Source organism: Anarrhichthys ocellatus, unplaced genomic scaffold (assembly GCF_004355925.1).
Source record: "Anarrhichthys ocellatus isolate YVR2014 unplaced genomic scaffold, GSC_Weel_1.0 scaffold4, whole genome shotgun sequence".
NCBI lineage: Eukaryota > Metazoa > Chordata > Actinopteri > Perciformes > Anarhichadidae > Anarrhichthys > Anarrhichthys ocellatus.
The window spans coordinates 10,953,611-10,973,184 of NW_022280034.1; the positions used below are offsets into that span (position 1 = coordinate 10,953,611).

Below are 19,574 nucleotides of genomic sequence, written 5' to 3' on the forward strand. Positions count from 1 at the left end.
GATCCCCATGGTCCAACAGTCAAAAGTTCAACACTGTTTTTATTTATTATAAATCAATACATTTTATATAAAAAGGACAAAGGGGGTCTGAAATAAAATCATTGTAGATGTAAACCAAACAGATTAGGTTATGCCATCCTCTTACCACACTGGACCCATACCACAGACTCTTGATTAGCCAGCATAGTTAGCACTCATTCACTCATCCCAAAACGCCCTAGGCTATATTTAAAGATCATTCTACATTTTGGAAAAGGTTGGAAATTAAAATAATGTGGTTGACATCAATCTTTCTGCAGTGTTGCAAGTATAGCGACTAAGCATGCCATTGGTTTTTGTGCAATCCATTACAACCATCACCAGCGCCAGTCAACAATATTTGAGAAGTACGTATACATTTCTTTTTTGTATAGAAGTTCAAGGATGTGATGACTCTCAAACTCCTGACGGTAAACAATAAAAGCTTTGTGTGAAGCCCCTTGTAACGGTCCTGAATGTAACGCAGGTTTAGGCATCATCTGTTGAGAAATGACCAAGACCTATTACTTTAGCTCATTTGTTGCGGTACAGACTTCCTAAAATGAGAAAAGCCAGCATCATTGTGTTGCACACACTTAACTGCTTCTTGAAAATAGGTGGACGTGAAAATGGTAGATGCTCGAGGTCAAAAGGGAGCACAGCCCCTCGCTGCACCAGTAGCACTCAAAAACAACACTCCACACAGAAGAGAGGATGGGTCCGTTACCATCAACTTGGAATTAGATGGATATTACAACGTTGTATTATCGTTAAAAACAAAATGACCTTGTGACAGAATTGTAATCCATTACTGTGTTGCAGGCCAGCTGTGAAGGCCAAACAAGTGCAACCTATTCATCTTCACAGCACTGCAAGATAAAATCATACAATCTAACTAGATTAGGCCAATCAAGATGATTTCACTGACCCCTGACCCTTATGGTTACTCTCATGTTTTGATAGTAAAACAGGTTGCCAAAATGTCCCTTCTTTTTCTTATTAACTTTATCCTTGTACTAAACATATCAGCAGTGTTATCAAGTCAAAGTGAACCGTCTACATAATAATATTGTGGGAAAAGGTAATGGCTTTCCCTCGCCTGTTTTTAAAACCAAACTCCAACTCTGCTTGGTTATGGTCGGTAGATGGGAGGCTGAAATGGACCACATGTCCAATTACTCAAAACACACATGGGAGGAGAAAAAAAAAAGGTAAAATAATAACTTAAATAGAAGTGCTTAAAAATAACAGTTCTTAGAGCCCTTTCAGAAACCCAAAAAAAGGGTGCAAAGCAGGAATCCCACCCAGACAGAATAGGAGAACAAAATGAACAGCTGTAATGGTAATACTAATATTCATCCAATGATTCACAGATGTACAGTTCAGGTGTAGATCATATCGTGCGCGCCCTTATTTCTTGATTCCTGGTCAGTGGCCCCCCCACGTCTGTGAGCCGCGGCTTCCCTCTGTTTCATGTCTGTCTGTGGTGGGGGAACACTCTGTCTCAGTACACCTCCCCTCTTCCTCCTTTGCAGTCAGTGCCTGTTCCTCCTCTCTTTTCCTGCGCTCCAACTCCCACTCCACAAAGGTGTCGAAGAGGCTGGGCCAGGCCTCGTCCTCGCTGTAGTTGCTCAGGTCCGGCCCAATAGCTTGGGTGAAGTTGAGGAACATGTTCCACGTGTCCCTTGAAATGCCCCGAATACTTGAGGGGTTCTCCGACAGGAAGTCCAGCCAGTGCTCCAGGATCGCAGGCGAGTCCTGGGTGAACACCAGGCGCCACAGGGCGATGGCGATTTCACGCTGCAGCGAGCGCTGGCCCTCGTCAGCGTCCAGGCCAAACTGGAAGGTGAAGCGGTACAGGTCCTTGAAGTTCTCCTCGCCCCGGGCGTCCAGCATCATGACGGGGAAACGTGAGCAGATACCTTCGAGGCTGTCTGCCTTGATGGCCTTGCAGCCCTCAACAAACTCCTTCCTGGGGACACAAAGTAAACAAGAACAGACATCAGAGCGATAGTGGAGTGGACCATGATGAGGCCCAGCAAAGAACTTTTTAACAAAACTCAATCAGCAGCACCAGAGCTAACTAGTAGCTAAATTGACTAAGTGCTACAACAAAACAGTGTGAAGAAATGCAAACAAAAGGGCCATGTGTCTATAACAACTATCTGACTAACTCCTATAACAACTATCTATAACTTTGTCGTATGTAATTTCTCCGTTGACTATATTGTGCAGTTGTGTTTTATATATTGTACCTTTAAATATATTTTAAAGCTCAGTACTGGAGGAGGCAAACAGGCATTTAACTGTACAATGTAAAGATTTGAGTATGTGACAAATAAAAACCTTGAAACATTGACAAACTTCAAGCAGATATACTTTGGTATTTGAGCACTGCAACAATATAGGCTTTCAAAGTCAAATGGAATATAAACAGCTTGGGTAAGCATTAGTTGACAATGAAACACGGTGGTAACCAGAGTGTGGTGTTGTCCAAAGCCTCTGATAGAAAAGTGCTGAGTTCAAAATCAGAGGGGGGAGGTGACAAGTGAACCGGCCAGCGGGCAGCTCTATTCATCTCAGACACTAACTGCAGTGGGAGTGCAGAGCAGGTATATATACACGTGTGTGTGTGTGTGTGTGTGTGTACAATAGTGGAGAGATGACGAGGATAGAAAGGTACACTAAAGGATCCCGGCCAGATTCATGGCATTACAGTTCATTCTCTCCTCACCCCATGGGTGATTTGTCTGTTAATATCAAGTGCATAGCCAATTTATTACAGCTTCAATATACTTTCTTCTTAAATGTAACAATTACTGACCGGTTTTAAAGTCCTCTAAATTTCTAAAAGCTTTTTTGCGTTTATTCAAAATGTGTCATTTCATTGTTCATCAGCACTGACACCAGCAGCGACTGAAATGACTCAAAGTGACTAATCAAGTACACCGAGTCGTTCCTGTAGCTGTTACTCACAGAGAGAACAGGTTACAATAAACAAAGGCTGTGACGTGAATCTATCTAGTATGTAATCAATAATCACAAATGCCTTGATTGGCCCCAATCCCACATATTAATTTAAGGAAACCCTATAATGTTTTTACTTGGGGTAACACAGTTGATAGCATGTTGGAGTGGCCGGTTGGAGTCCCGCATTGGAACACGTACGGTGTTTGTACTCGTACCCGGAGAGGTGCTCGTTCATCTCGCAGGCACTGCCGAGATTCCCTTGAGCAAGGCAGCCAATCCTCTAACTGCTCGGGGGTTGCCTGACCATGACCTCATCACTAACATCTCTACACACTGCATTTCTATGGGTCATGCATGTGTGTATTTCGGTCTTGTGCGTGTGTGTGTAAAATTAAATTATGCGTGCAAACTTCCGGGAATCTCCCCCCGGGATAAATAAAGTAATAACCACCAGGCCACAATAAGCATTTCCAAATGTAATACCAAATATATATATATATATAAAAATAAAAAGAGCATCCTGTTTGGTAATTAAATCAGGGCGAGCACTAATGAAACTGTGTGTGTCAGTCATCTGGGATGAAGAAATATCTGACTCAAGATGTCCTGTTCTCACCTACAGCTAATAACTGTGGAGTGGTCATGCTAGTTCATCCTGATGAACAGATACCAGCAAACAACACACCTAATGTCCCACAACTCCACCTTACCTTGTAAACTTGCACATGGTGGCTGCTTGAAACTTCCAGGCGAGAACAAGCACACGAAACTCTGCTGGGTCCACACACAGGTCATTGCAAAACATCTCCATGCCTTCCTCCAAGATAGCATCCTCCTGTTCATCCTTGTAGCAGCGGAACAGCTCATCAATGCGCAGCATCGACAGCCCGTCTCCATCCAGACACTCGTCCCTGCGTGGTTCCCCCATTACTGCAGGGATGACGGGCGTCTCCACCGTAACCTCCAAGGCCTTGGTGCCATTCGACAGATCGCTGGAGGCTTTGCTACACGGAGCACCGGGCTCTTCTTTGTGGCTGCCACCAGCACTGCCTCCTTTCTTGTGGTGGGACTTGGAGCCGCTCTCCTTGTCTCCACTCTTACTGCCGAGCGAGGACGTCGGATTCTTACACTTGGTGACACATTGACCCATGTCTCCCTCCCTGGTCCCTCGTCTGTCTTTCCTCCTCACCTTCAGTCCCCGTCCGAGCCACCTAGACGCCTCTTCTCTGGCCCGGCGAGACGTCTCAACATACCCTCAGGCCTGAGGTGAAGAACAATTGAAAAATGTTAATTGTCGTAGAGTGCGGCTCTAGACTGAGTCAGCCTTGCTCAGAATCAAAAGGCAAGGATCCACATTTCTGTCGCTATTAGTAGAACAAACTCTAAGCACAAGGATTTGTGAGCATTGAAGGTCAGGAAGTTACGCTACCTGTGCCAAATCTGCCCCGATTCACTGCCAGACTTAAAAACCCTAAAAAGTGAAGACCAGAGAAAACAACAGTCTATATGTATGCATGCATCCAATGCTTACAGTGTTGATTACCATAGAAACCTCTACAAAAGAAAAAAACATTACAGGTAACCCCATAAACTTACTGAATTGGTTTTGTGTTAAACAGAGCCACTAAAAAAACTTTAGGTTTTCCTTTGTGACACCAAAGGTCCATCCATTTAAAGGCAATTAAAATATACCTAAATGTGTATAACTTGAACTTATTATGTTAGCTTTGTTGCGTTTCATTTCATGATAATCCTATGTACCATGTCCACATAAATGACATATTTATCTTGGTATCAGGAGACAGTCTGACAGAGACAGTTTTACCAGGTTCTTCAATAGGCAGTACATGCAGTGTTGCTGTCTTCCTACATCCCAGCAGTAATGGCAGCAGATTAAAAAAATGCAATCATGAAATGATTTCTAAAATAGGCAAGACTGTGGAGCTACTCTGGTTGCCAATGAAAACGGCAAAATTATTTGAAAGACATTTTACAGCAATAATTTAACGTGATGGTTCCAAACCTTCCGCAGTGAAAAAAATTCAACCCGAGGCTGTTTCGTGAGGTTAAAATAAACATGATTACTTGGTCATGTGTGTCCCTTTCCAGGTTTTCACAGGCTTTTAAAAGAGAGTATATATGTGCATGGAAAAGAAAAGGGGAATAACGCCACACTGAAAAGTAACATCACTATGGGGACTCACATGTTGCCACAGTACTAACTACGGTTGTGATTGGCAAGAAAAATAACTTTGGAGAGGAAGATGAAAATCTGATTAGTGACCGAAGTGCATATAAACTGGGGTTCAGAGTAATCAAACTAATGCAATGTGTAAAAGCATTATCTATTTTCTACCTACCCCATTTCTCACAAAGCAGCATGACTTCATGTGTAGTTAATGCAATTAATCAGTCAGCTGTAACATCTGCTCACATAAAATGTGTGAGTTGATCAGGTGTTCGATAACTAACAAAAAAGTAGCTGGGAGTTACTTACAGACAATCCCTCTGCAGGCATTGAGCACAGATCAAAGCGTCTGTCTACTCTGCTCCGACATGACGTGTCAGACATGCTGCTGAAAAGACACATAATCTTGTCATCATAAGCAGAAAGTGATAGCTCATCACTCCCAACGCTGCAGGACTATTTTTGTCAACATCCTATGAATATGTCATTTGAGCACAACAAAGCAGTTTGCCTCATTGCAGGAATGTTCAATTACTGATTAATAACTACAAAGACGGTGGTATAAGAGGCTAATGCATCTCTGGATGAGCATCTGTAGGTGTCCAGTGAGAGACCTGAGAGACAGGCTTTGTCCTGAATGAGATTCAACTCATGAGCACATGTTGTAAAAATACACAACTTCGACTTACTTTTGAAAACAACTTTTGCTGTCTGTGGTTATCACTGGTCTTACAAAGCCTTGATTATTGTTCTAACGTTAACAATGAAAATGTATTCAGCAAATCGACTGTACTGATCACTGAACTGGGCATGTCGAGGCAAATCTCTCACTGGCACACTCTGGCTAACTCCACCTACCTAACATATGATGGACGTCTGAAGCCTCACTTAGTTATTAGAATGTTTTAAATACAATCTGCACGCTGTGGTAGCCAAACTCTTAACGTCAAGTTATCAGCCATTATTTTTAACTAAGCTAACTAGATGTAGTCCTAAAACTGGGAGACAAAGTTGAGCTACAGTTCGCGTGATATTTGCACCGCTGGTGTCAATGCACAGAACTGTCCTCCACTAACGTGAGCTAGCATTAACGTTATTTTTACCACGTTATGATGGCGAGCATAAACAGGTTCAAGTGGGCTTAACAGCACATGCACAAGCACAACACTTACAAATACCATGTAAACAGTGTTTGGATAACCGTTAACACCTGGCATTTCCATCTGTTCACTTATTCAGATGGTACTTGTGTCAAAGCTGTTATTGATTGGCGAGACATCGCCGCCACCGGGCCATTTAATACTAACGTTACATCAACAACTGCCTGGCCCTGACGACGTCGCCACAGCTAGCTAGCATCAGCTCGGTCCACTAAAAGTTAGCTATCGGCTAAGCTAGGTCTTCCGATTAAGACACCGAGAAACGCCACAGTTAACATCGTACACAAACTTACCTTTTTGGGAAACTGTATCATCTGGAATTGAATGAACATCACGTCAGGGTCGCCAGTACAAATTAAGTGGTAAGTAAGTTGGCCAATTTAGCGTACACGACCAGAAACGAACTGAGGCAAACTCGTCGCGTTAACTCAGAATGCTAGCTAACTAGCTGGCAGCTGAGAGAAACTTCCTCATCAGTATCGTATTCATCTCCGCTTTTAAAAAGAAAATAGGTGAAACACTAGCAACCAGGTGGTACTTTTTAATCCATTCTGAATTACGTTCGCTCTTCAGAGTGAGTTAAAGGACCACCTCGGACCAAAGCAGTCCATTTCTTTGTGCTTCCCCCTTTTAGTCACTGAGTGTAGCTACACAGTGGGCATTCTCCTGCATCACTTCCTCCCTGACTACGAGCAGCCAACAGCTGATCTTCATCTCGGCAATGGCAACGACAAGGTATTTTTAATTTTAACAAAATAATCTGCTGAAACATCCTGGAAATATATAGAATAAATGTGAATACCGCATCACACCCAGAAGGCTAGATTGCCACGAAATCAATTAACGTAACTCGGGTGCGTGTTTTGTTGACATTTTACACAACCTTTAGGAGAATAATATAGAACGTGTGAAAAAGCTTATAACTCATATAAAATTGCTGCAACTGTGCCTATAAATAATTAACTGTAGAGATGGTGCTACTACTTTAAATTAGCAAAACATCTCCAACTTTATCTAAGATTATCCTCATGTTTTTTTTTCTTTGCAGCCTTTAAAAACCAGTCTGGGGAAGACGTCATCACCATGCGACATGTGTGTTTCTTCTTGCCTCTTCTCCAGACAGTCGGTAGGTCAAAGTTTGTAATATTAAATACATTGAAAAGCATATTGAGCGATAACGTGAAGAGCACTCGTGTCGCTATTAATTTCACCTCTGTTCGTTTAGGTGTCTTATGACTTACTGTCAGGGGAAAGCTACTTTAGCATCACTTTAGCTTCATGTTGACAAGTGATGCTAAATTATTGAGCTCCATACACAGAGAACTCAGTAACAGGTTTTGTGACGCCACTGTTCATTTCCAACTCAAACTACCTAATCGTGCAGGTAACCGCTGTCTGTGAGCCCCGATGACGGCCTCCACTCGCAGGACGGTGTTGTCACTGTACATGCGGGTGTTTCGCATCGCCCGCAGCTGGCAGGCGCAGAGTGGAGTTACGAGTGACGCAGAGACTGAGAGAAAATACATTCTCCAGGAGGCCTGCACTCTGTTCAGACAGAACCAGCAGGTGTGAACAACGGTGCGCTGATCTCAGAAATGAAGAAGCAGTAGTTTTTTTGGCACTTTGTATGACTCGTTGTTTTTTCTTCTCAGCTCACAGATCAAGAATCAATAAAAAGGTGTATAGAAGAATGTGAAGCAAGGATAGAAATAGGTAAGAGTGGAGAGATTCCACACATTTCCATACATGCGTCTTGACTAAAAGTCATCCTACTCTGGTGAAGACCACAGTAATACCATTCTGTGCTTTCCATGTCTTCTATTTATCAGATGCAAGGAAAGAGCTGACTTTATAAACTACGTAGCATACTTCCACTTTGACACTCAACCTATAATATTTGTATTACAGCAGGCCCAGTCTTATTTGTGGAGAAGGGTAACATCTAGCTAACAATGTTTGAAAAGCTTTATTTACCATTTAGTAAAGAGGCAATATTACCATGTTCAGCCCTTCCCCTTTTACAGGGATACCTTGACAAAAGCTTACATCCTGCCTTTGAAATTAGTAAATCAGGCAAAAGTGATACAATCGCTAATTAAAACACCACAGAAATCAATCTTAAATTGAGAGAATCAGATGCTCTGTGTCGGACCATGCAGGGCTGCAGGATAGAAAGCTTTTTGGCTTTGGAAGAGTGAGTAACACTTATCATTATTTCCACAGGTTTACATTACAGGAACCCATATCCAAGGCCTGTAAGTAATAACCATTTGTAAGACAAATTGGATAAGTTTCTCTCTGTGTTGTCGAGAGACTTCCTTCAATGACTTTGTTCCCTGACTGTCCCTGTAGACGTACCTACCACTGATGGGATTGGCCACTCAGAAAGGCAGGAAGCTGAAAGCACAGCAGCGCCTGAGGAAGCAGGCCAAGCCAGTATACTTGCAGTCACACGACGAGACCTGATGCTCGATATCTTCGCTCCTCGCCAACAGCTCAAGTTACCCTGGGCAGGAAACTAGAGTGCAGTCACTCGCTGATCTCATGGGCCGAGCTGTTGCAAGCACTCCGTGATGCGAGAACACCAGCCATTCACGAAAAAGCCATTTTTCACTGTCTGGTTTTTTTTTTAACTTTAAACTGCTTAAACATGAGTTCCTCAGTGTCGCTAAAGGCTGTCAGCTTCTGTTCAGCTCAGGAAGGCTGTCAGGGTGGAGTGACTTGTAATATAAGATCAAGTTGTATATTTTGTTTATTTAACTGTGTAAAAAAAAAAAAAAATAAATAATTATTGTTACTTTGAGACACTCGGCTATGACCATCTCTCTTTTCTAACATGAACTGTTTTTAGGAGCCAACCCCTTAATATTGGCCCCATTCCTCAGCTTGTATAGGTAGCCGGTTTATTCACGCAGAAAATATGAAATAAACTCCAGGAATGTTGGCAACAGCACAGAGGAAGATAAGGAAAACAAGTCATCACTCATCTATAATTATGAGCCATTGTAGTGTATGCAGATGGTGTGCTTCCTATGCAGTTCAGAGTTTCTTCAGAAGAAGGACTGTGTGAGGTAGACAGGAGGAAGGGCCCTTTACACTACAGTACATTTTCATCTTAACAGACATCCAAGCACTTGCAGTAATGATGATATGAGGCACAATTTACAAAGAGCTTTCCAGGAAGACATCGAAACAGGAACAGAGAGGGGCTGGAAAAACAGAAATGAAAGAAATGCGTTAACTTAGTGAGAGGCTAGTTAAAAGGTGGGAGGTAAAAATACTGTAAGTATAATGTAAGTTTATAATGTGTTGTGATTCAACATTTCTACTGTTGTATCTGTTTGCTTTAAAATGAAAGGGGGATAAATGCATTAAACTGTATCAAAAGCCTCCATTGTTTTTTACCAATCTAACAAGAGATGTGATGGATTATTTTAAAACGTAATCCTGTGTTTTTTGTTGGATCAATATACCACCAGCTGACCTGTTGGATGATCACCAACCTGGCATGCACCAACTGGTTGGAGGAAAGGCAGGAGTGTATTTCTTGATGTTATTTTGCCCTGGTAGATCCATGAACATAAGCTTTTAAAACTGTAACTCAGATGTTAACAGCTGTGCATTTCCAAGCCTCTGAACGTACACTTCTCAAACATGGAAACGTTTCACAGGTTTTTGCAGATTAAAGGTGTAAATATAAAAGTGCCAGCAAAGGCTTTTTTAAGTCACTCATTTATGGGTAAGAATGACAGATTATTTTCCTGAACTCTGTCGAAACAGACCTGTTCAACAGGAACATTACTTTGCATAAATTAATGTCAAGCATCATTGCGGCATTTTGTCGCAACAACAACAATGTGAATGTGTATTCATTTATTCTGGACGGTTAATTTAAGACTCTTTTTGTGCATTAATTAAAAAAAAAATCCCATTTATTCCAAATTCCTTAATTTATACATTTTATTGACATACTCAGAATGCCATTATACTATCCAACATTTCTGGATCTGGATCTAAGAGTACGGAATATCTGGTTTGCTTTGATATTTATTTTGTCTTTTTTGTCAGTTTCTCCATAACAATGAATCCAGCGTCTGGTTTGTACATCACTTTCAGTTCTATTCAGAAATCAGAGCAGAAAGAAGCTTTTCTCTCATCTGTTGGTTCATTCAGATGTTGATAAAAGGGCCAAAGCCCTGCAGAAGGGGTCGGAGATTCATCTTCCGTCCGCTTCGTGTTCAAATGTACTGAATACTGAGCTTTGTATTGCAAACTAAAAACTATTTACTCATACCACTACAATGTACAAAATAATGTAAACATCTAATTTGCCACAATAAACCAGATTTTTTACTGTGTTTTGTGCATGGTCTTTGCACTTGTGTTACAAATAGGGGCTTAGTCATCCACATGTACTGTATCTTTGTGCACTGAATGTACAATGGGTGTTGGTGAAAATGTTCCCTCCTGCTCTAAAAGATGCACATTTGAATTACTAATCCAAGAGAACCAATTACCTTTTCTAAAAAGGCAGTAAATAAATGAAAACAGATCACATTTTATTAACAAGAGTAAGCTAAAGTACAGATGTTCTTTCATTTAATTGGTTCCCTAAATTTGAAATTTGAAACAGAGCACCGATAATTAAAAGTTAGGTTTCTTGATTATTAGATTAAAACCAGCTGGCATAAAGGATGAATGCCTCCACTTCAATAATGTGCTTCACTTCAGTGAGTTGGCCACAGCCCACTTGAAAAGCCCTCTGTAGCTGATGTGTTCTGTGGGGACTATTATGTTCTGCTCCACTTTCCAGCAACGAGTGGATGAGCGAACATGACTTCTGATAATCTCAGCAGGGCACACATTGACACTTCCGTATTGTTGCGTGGTAAACCACTGACCTTTAACACCCCAGAGCTCACAATGGAGTCTTTACGAGATCATTTTCATTTCACAGTCTGGTCTGAGTCACCTTGATAAGCACCGTCTCCTCTCTTTGCCGAGGTCATTATTAGTCCTTCGGCACTGCACTGGCCTGAACGCAGCCACACGATGGAGCCCAATGGAAGCAGAGCAACGGGAAGTGTGCATGTTTTATTGAGTGACGCCAGGTCCAGTGTCTGACACCCCCTGACTCCAACCAGAGGCGTCTGGGCTGTGGTGTTTTTTTCACAAGTGAACAGTGACCTGGTAGAATGAAATACATTTCAGATGGGAAAATGAGCCCGCAGCAACATCAGAATTAGCTGAACTAAAAGTAGATCAGTAAGAAGACGGAGTCATGAGTAATTCCGGACATCAGCTCCAGTTTATGCCCGACTTACTGTCTGATGGACTGACAGCTGATTGCATGACTGACTAAATAAACTCACTAGTTCATGGGTATCTCTGATGAGTATGAGCATCTTAACGGACTAGATTACATTATTTTTGTAAGTTAGATCGACCAAAACGCCTCGGAAAAAGAAGAAAATAAATGAGAATGAAAACATACAACAAAACCATGAAAAAGGCACCTCTGATAGAAAATGTATTATGATCGAAAACGTTGAAACCAGTCCCGACACTCTTTGGCCACTAGAGGTCACACCATACTAACTGAAGCCTAATGTGGTTCACCAGTGTGAGTGGACCACTGGCTTCTCTGTGCGTCTGAGCTACATGTGACTACATTGTTCTGGCGGCATTGAAGATGACACACACCTGATGCTCAGTAAAAAGAGATTTAAAAAAACACTTTTAACGAGCTACAAATATTCTTCGTCTCCACCTCTCCTCAAAAAGTCACCAGAGTCCTCTGTTTCTCTGAGGACCGTCTCAAACTCATTACCACTTCAGACTCAAATAATTGTCTGATGCACATTTAATACACTCTGTTTGAGAGTTGGCTTGTCGCTGCTCTCTCCGTTCTCTTTCTGGAGACCACATTACCTCAGTGATAAATCACTCTCCTCCCTATAATTGACCACTGATGGGAGAGAAGCTGCAGCGGCTGTTAACTGTTTAAAGTTTGTATTAATGCTCAGGAGTGACTCACTCCATGCATTCATATATAGCATTCCTGTTGAACAATGGCCGTTCCTTTTTTTTTTCAGTCATTCTTGCTGGGAAGATATTTCATTCATTTAAACAACTTTGACTGAGGAGAAATGCCCAACTGCACTACTTCACATTTGAAAACCCTTTTTAAAATAGTGTATCTGGAATCAATTTACTTCTGCAAATCGGATGCAGTGAACACACAAAACCTAAATAACTAAACACATTCCCATCAGCCTCAGCTGTATTTGTTTCTCAGTACTCATTACAATTGCAAGCATGCTAACATGCTAAACTAAGAAGGTCAACATGGTAAACATTCTACATGGTCATTGTGAGCACTGCTTTGCCTATAAGTAATGTACAGCCTCACGTGCATTCAAGACTTGACTGCAACTGAATACAAATTTTAAAAATATTGATTTTCAATGAGCCTTTCCAGCCCCTTGTTTTCTGAGATGATATGCTCACACCAAAGTCAAAACTGAGCAAACACAAATCCAGGTTTTAAGAAACTTTAAAAAAAAAATCCAGTGTCACTAACAAGTCACAGTTGTTCACTAAATTTGACATAAGTCAGGATGTTTGGTTGCACTGCAATAATTGACTTGAAGTCACTAAACCAATTTGAGACGAAAAAAAAGAAGCTTCCTCAAGTAGTCAAGTGATAAGTGCAATCCCACCCCTCTTTTCCCCCTTACATCCCCCGTACATCCCAAGTCTCTGAATTGTCATTTCCTCGTTCCTCTCTCCTCGCATGGTTTCCTCCATGCATCCCTGGTGGGAGGGACTAAGACGCAAGGAAAGGACCCAAGTGAGGGAAACGGGGATGCAATTAAGAGACTTGGGATGTACCCATTGTCTCCCATTACCCCCAGATGGGACCGTGTCGTTGCAGAGAAACAAGCTCTGGGCTCCCACTGATTCAGCGTTATTGTGAGTTGTATTTATTTAAGCATTTTATATTTGTTTTCATGCCGATCGTATCATTTTATTTCGTCGTGTTTTTCCGCCACACCTTGAAAATATCGTCTGACATGAAACCGGTCCGTGGTGCAAAAAAGGTTGGAGACCACATACAGTGTTATTTCATTACTGCTAATGGGTCATAATGTGTGGAGTTTTGTGAAAACTGTGCCATGGAAAACATGGTGATCGCTGAACTAACAAATGGTGAATTCATAAAAGAATTAATACAATTCCATTGAGAACAGAATGGAACGCTGGATGGAACATGCAGTTTAGAACATGCATGTTCTCGAATGCAGTTTAGAACATGCATGTTCTCGAATTAGAATGTTGACGTGTCATCTTCAATATTGCTACCAGTCTATCTCAGAGCTCAATGCAGGCTGCCAGTGTGTGCTGGACCCTGGTCTTGCCTCCTGCCGTGGTTCTGTCTTATGCAGGTAGTAGCCCTGGCTTCTCGGAACCAATGCTGACGGTGAGCGTTTGAACTGGGGGGGAAGACCCAGTCGCGCTCTTGAGTCCTGCATAGTGATCGCTGTGCAGGGCAAGCCGCAGGCTGCCGTCGGCACACAGTAAAGATGGTTGGCCAGTCTTCAATACTACCCGTCTATCTCAGAGCTCACTACAGGCTGCCGGTGTGTCCGATGTAGGATGATGGGGTAAGATACTGGCACCAAACTCCTGTCGTGTAAACCAGTAGCATATCTGACCTGTAACTTTGGATTCAGAATAGACTTTGACTGCTACCACTTTTCGTAATTTGGCTCAGTATGTTTGGTACCACCATAATAATTTAAGGATTACCAAATCCCTCCTTGAATATCAAATTGTTCACATTGATCATTTACTTAGAGTTGAGGACAGTAAAACTTAGAGAGCTTTGCTTATAGGAGTGATATTTTGAAATATAGTATTTATAATCATACAGTTGTAAAATAATTAACTATGTAAAATGTTGGGATTTACTCTAACTTCCTACATTAGGACAGTGTTTCTATGCTCTCATTCACTCACTCTGTGCTTTCTCTCCTCACAGGTTTCTATGGATCATGGTTATATCTGGACCCTGGTCTTGCCTCCTGCCGTGGTTCTGTCTTATGCATTGAATGTGTTGTAACTCTGTAAATGTTGTTCATTCTGTACACATGACATCTATTGCACTTCTGTCCATCCTGGGAGAGGGATCCCTCCTCTGTTGCTCTCCCACAGGTCTCTCCCTCTTTTCTCCCCGTTAAAGGGTTTTTTGGGGGAGTTTTTCCTGTTCCGATGTGAGGGTCCTGGGACAGAGGATGTCGTATGTGTGCAGATTGTGAAGCCCTCTGAGGCAAATTTGTGATTTTGGTCTATACAAAAATAAATTGAATTGAATTGAACCTGCCCCTACTGTTTTCAACAACTCCACAGAAGACACCTGGACGGCTCTGAGGCAGGCCGCGGCAAAACCACTGCTCATAGGGTCTGCAGACCGTCAGATTTTATTCTGATGACGTAGCATGGTGCTAATTTCTTATAAAGATATTTCATTTTATTTTATTCGACTGTGGTCAGGCTTCCTGGGGGGCTCCCCACCCATCTTAGTTATGCTGGGATGGTGAACTTCTGTTGACGTGAAGGTCTATCACAGGGGTATTTAATTAAAATCCCAAAAGGTTCCAGATTGAGAAAATCTCCTCGTGCAAAGGTCCGGAACATTACAATAATATCTAATTTGCACTATTTAGTACCATATATATAGTAACAACGTATGTGTGTAGTCAACAACTGTCAAATCAAATAAAGAAAGTTCTCATCAATTATATTATTATTCTCAGTTTTCAAATTTAACTGGATGGATTATAAATAATACATAGAAATACATAAATAAATGTTCTCTCATTGCAAGTAAAATAAGGGCTCCATCTAAAAATAAAATACACAAAAGAGAACTTTTTGAAAAACTTGCATCTTAAAAAGTAAAAGTAACCTTTGTAGACATGAAGCAGATGGCATTTTTGTGAAAATATATTCTTTCAAAGTTCCTTTTAACAAATAATGTTATTTTACATTTAGTTTACTATGATCCCCGACTGTCATTTTATTTAAATTTTCCAACATTACCATTTGCATAGTCAAATGTACAAAACACGTCTGTATTAATAAAGTAGGAGGAGCCCTTATAAGAGATGGGGAGGGACAGGCAGTGAAGAGGAGGATGTATCGCACTTTGTGTTAGTTTGAAATCTGGTTATGTCGAGACAAAACTAGCAGGAGAAAGCAAGAGAGAGAGAGAGAAATAAATAAAAACAGAGAGTGAGAGAAGCATGAAAGAGTGTCCTGATAGACCCAGCTAGGCTATTCATTACTCCCTGAACGCCAGCCAGTGTCAGTTATATTACTGCAAAGCCGTCCCTGGGTACATCCCAAGTCTCTTAATTGCATCCCCGTTTCCCTCACTTGGGTCCTTTCCTTGCGTCTTAGTCCCTCCCACCAGGGATGCATGGAGGAAACCATGCGAGGAGAGAGGAACGAGGAAATATGTTTTAAGTGACATGGGACGTCCTTTCCTCAGTTGCGTCACGTGAAGCGACGTCTGTTTCTGATGACGGAGGATCAGCTGATCACAGCTGGATCAGCTGTTAGTCGGCTTTAGCAGCTGGAGAGACTTGTGAGAAGTTTGTGTCTGTTCACATGATCACTGTACTTTTTAATAGTAACTAATAATACCAATAACTAATAAAGACACACAGTAATCACCACTGTAGAGGTGTTTCTCTCTGTAGTCTGTTAAACTGTGTCCTGTGTTCTGTTTATAAGCACAGGATCCATTTCTACCGGCGGAATGCGATCGTCTTATTTATGAATTATTTGCGTCTGTACGTTTTGAAATTGTGACTGTGGCGTCATTATTAAATAACCCAGAATATGATTATTGTTTCTCTTAAATGATAAAACTCATCAAACACTCAGGAATGATGTAAAAAGTGTTTCGTCTCTCCAGCTCTCTCTGACTTTAATTGTATTCATAATAAAAGTTATTGAGGGAAACATCAGATCATGAAAACACAAATCTTTCAATAGACCTGATCTTGCTGCCCATATTTATCTCTGGGTTCTGATATGCTAACCTCCATAATGTAGCTGACCCCCACGTGGGGACTTTAATCTCGAGGCATCTGTCCTATCCTTCTGGATAGAATACACATTTTGCTATATTTAAAAAATACATTTACAATCAAGTGGGTAAAAGTTATTTCGCCTTCAAACTTCTTCAGGCAGTGACTCTCTAGTGTTTGTTGTGTTTTTAAATATGTTGTTACTTACTGCTGCAGTGGGTTAATTTCCCCACAGAGAGCATTAAAGTTTCGTTTCATCTTTTGAATAGACTTTGTGTCAACATACAGTGTGTTTCAGGTATACATGCTGGTGAGAAATCTCCTCTCTGGGGTGTTTTCTCTCTTTTCACTGGCCAAAAAGTTATTCAAAATGATCAATAAACTCATAATGGGTTGGGAAATGCAGCTTAATGTTTGTTTAAATGTGTTGGATCTTTATCCGTTACCTCAGTGCATTTATATCTTCATCATTACTTCTTAGATTAGTGGACATATTAGTAACACGTCTATTTACAGGAAGAGTCATTTTCTAAACCTAAAACACTGTCTCAACCACAAAGTAAATGAAGGAATGAATGAATCTGCTGCATCATCGAAAAAATAAAAAGGAGCTTTAAGTGCCTTTCTGAGATGTTGATGTTGTTTTTGAAAGAAAAGAATGTATTGTCCCCTTATGCTGTAAAATTGTCTCTCATTCTAGCTTTTCCACATTTGCATTATAAAAATGACTTTCTCCCACTTTAGATTAACACTATAACTGGCAATTTGCAGACTTCCCTTGTTGTAAATAAACTTTCAAATTAAAAGTGTCAAAGCAGGCATGTGACCCATGGTTCTTTTTAAAGGTTGGCTGGTGTAAATATAGATATTTAGAGACTTACCTGAGAGCGGTGTCATTATGGAAATGATAAATAAGCTTCAGTACAAGAAGAATACAGCTCCAGAAAGAGGAGAGTGATCCATCATATACAGCCCCTTAAAGCCCTTCACTCTGTGTGCATTATTTAGGGGTTTCAGAGAGACCCTGGGGGAAATATGGTGGAAGAACCAGTGGGAGCAGGAAAAAGGGAAATGACAGGCTAAAGAATAATGCAAGAGGTGGACATCTACTGGACTTAAGGAGCTCAGGTAAGTAGATGCTTGTAAATGGGGAAATCCAACTCCTCACCTTAGCTTGTCAACATGCCTTAATGCTTTGATGCAGATCGCATTATTGTCTGTCCTGATCACACTTAAACCATCATAAAATAAATATCAAGCTTGTTTTTACTTTACAAAGCAGTCAAAACACACAAGATAAGGCAAATAATAGCACTGCTGTCATTAAAAGAAAGAAACTATACAAACCATACCATACTATGTTCTAAACGCTATTCAATTATATTGTATTTTAGCACGGTTAATTACTATAACAATACCACAGCCATACTATTCCAGCAGTTGCTGCTGTATAGCAGCCACAACCTTGCCTTTGGTGCTTTGTAACGTAAAAAGCACAATTGCAGCTCTTTGTTGCACATTTGATTTAAATAATTGTTAGTTCTTGATTAGATGCTATGTGCTCCAGTGATTCAATTAACAACAATCATCCTCATCAGGGTCATGCAGTCTACTAATTTAAAAAGCTCTCAAGCCTTTTCTTAAGCCTTTAGGATTTGAATACAGTGGGCTGGTGGGATTTTGCCATGATTTTATGAATTCAATTATATCTTTTTGAGAGTTTCATAAAGCACTTCAAAAGATAGATTCATAGATGGAACAGTCATCCTAAATAGAGAAGACTTGATGCAGACTCCTGCTACACATGTAATCTCCATTAGCTTCCATTTCAAACACGAATAACGAAGGCATATCCACAGCATGTGTTCATCTCGGGTCCAACAGGCAAAACCATAGGTTTATCAGAGCATATTAAAAATGAGATAATATACTAGTTGTTTTTCGGTGCACATCATTTGTTGTTTGAGTTACCTTGGAAGTGCAGCATGATCAACGAAAAAATGATAAAAACAGCAAAACATATCAGACAATGATTAGATATTTTCATGAAAGTGTTATATTTGGAATGACACAATACAGACAACAAAAGGATGAGATGTTCTTTCATGACTAAGCGTTTAATTGCCCTTTCGTGGAGCCGCAGACGTTTGTCTCATTTCCAGATCCCTTGCTCACTCCCGTCCCACTCACTCTCTCACTTTCTCTCGCCTTTTGTTCATTAGACTATTCATTTCACAATTGTCTCAGCTCAAAGAGTAGTTACTCTGAGATCAGCAGAGAAGGACTGAGGTGTGTGTGGGTGTGTGTGTGTGTGTGTGGGGGGGGGGGGGTTGTTGAATGTACGGAGGGCGCAGACGAGCGATGGTGCATGCTTGGTTAAACTCTGTCCACAGGGGCGCTACGCGGAAAGTGTGTGAAGCGCATGCGAGTGTGTCAGAGTGAGGTCGGGGGGGTGATGACGACTAGCTTACGATGAACGAGACTGAGAAAACAACCTCTACGTTTTTTTAAGTGAAAGAGACAAAAAAAGACTCTTTTGTGCTTGTGGTTTATTTTTATAATCACAAAACACCTATAACCGAATGAATTCACACAGGACACAGAGGGCCACTATAGTTGCTGAGAGTCATCATTGTGTCCAATACAGAGAGCAGAGAGAGCACAAAGCCCCGAGAGTGTTTTATAATATTTGCCAACCAGAGCCATGTGCCCGCAAATGTGAGCCAGTGCTCGGCAGAGGTGTTTAACAATGACCGGATGTGCAGAGGTCCAACTCTAGTGTTGGGTCACAGGGTGACTGTTCCTGGGTAACTCGAAGAAGCCATCAAATATTTAGCTGGCCTCTTTTTCATGATCATGGGATGTAAACAAACATATTATCTGTGTGATTGACACACGATCTTTTGGCCTGGCGCGATGGCGAAAGCCTAGACAGCTCTTCAGTGTAAAAGGAACTGTGTGTAAAAGGTCACTGAGGAGGATTAATTATCAAATTAATTTCCCACAAATGTTGATCAGACTACTGGGAATGTTGCACTTCCACAGGCACACTTTGAATAACATCTTTGTAAAGTAAGCGAGCTGCTGGCTAAACTGTTCCAAGAGATAAATGAGAAGGTGAGAGACAAATCTATTTCG

At 41.2% G+C, this 19,574-nt stretch overlaps 2 protein-coding genes across 7 annotated transcripts; one reads left to right on the plus strand and one right to left on the minus strand.

Annotated features, from left to right (window-relative positions):
- Positions 1-21: 21 nt before the first annotated feature.
- dcun1d3 (defective in cullin neddylation 1 domain containing 3) lies at positions 22-7,097 on the minus strand. 6 transcript variants are annotated; one of them, XM_031843736.1, is made up of 5 exons: positions 6,630-7,097; positions 5,486-5,561; positions 4,418-4,459; positions 3,699-4,249; positions 22-1,990 (listed from the first exon to the last, which is right to left on the minus strand). In XM_031843736.1, the coding sequence occupies exons 4-5, from the start codon at positions 4,136-4,138 to the stop codon at positions 1,447-1,449; spliced, it is 984 nt and encodes a 327-aa protein (XP_031699596.1). In that variant the 5' UTR covers positions 4,139-4,249; positions 4,418-4,459; positions 5,486-5,561; positions 6,630-7,097; the 3' UTR covers positions 22-1,446. The 6 variants fall into 6 exon arrangements, with proteins under 6 accessions (XP_031699596.1, XP_031699595.1, XP_031699597.1 ...); XM_031843735.1 differs by having other exon boundaries at positions 5,486-5,564; XM_031843737.1 differs by lacking the exon at positions 5,486-5,561.
- Positions 6,470-9,139, plus strand: lyrm1 (LYR motif containing 1). The gene is made up of 7 exons (XM_031843742.1): positions 6,470-6,698; positions 6,971-7,071; positions 7,385-7,462; positions 7,721-7,902; positions 7,989-8,049; positions 8,560-8,591; positions 8,689-9,139. Exons 4-7 carry the CDS (start codon positions 7,744-7,746, stop codon positions 8,800-8,802), a joined length of 366 nt encoding a protein of 121 aa, XP_031699602.1. The 5' UTR covers positions 6,470-6,698; positions 6,971-7,071; positions 7,385-7,462; positions 7,721-7,743; the 3' UTR covers positions 8,803-9,139.
- Positions 9,140-19,574: the final 10,435 nt, after the last annotated feature.

Bases quoted from the DNA above. Each gene is read 5' to 3' on its own strand.
- lyrm1 (XM_031843742.1), top strand. From the start codon at position 7,744: ATGACGGCCTCCACTCGCAGGACGGTGTTGTCACTGTACATGCGGGTG. The intron at 8,050-8,559 runs GTAAGAGTGGAG...TTATTTCCACAG, and splicing joins TGAAGCAAGGATAGAAATAG to GTTTACATTACAGGAACCCA. The intron at 8,592-8,688 runs GTAAGTAATAAC...CTGTCCCTGTAG, and splicing joins GGAACCCATATCCAAGGCCT to ACGTACCTACCACTGATGGG.
- dcun1d3 (XM_031843739.1), bottom strand. From the start codon at position 4,138: ATGGGTCAATGTGTCACCAAGTGTAAGAATCCGACGTCCTCGCTCGGC. The intron at 1,991-3,698 runs GTAAGGTGGAGT...TTGTGTCCCCAG, and splicing joins ACCATGTGCAAGTTTACAAG to GAAGGAGTTTGTTGAGGGCT.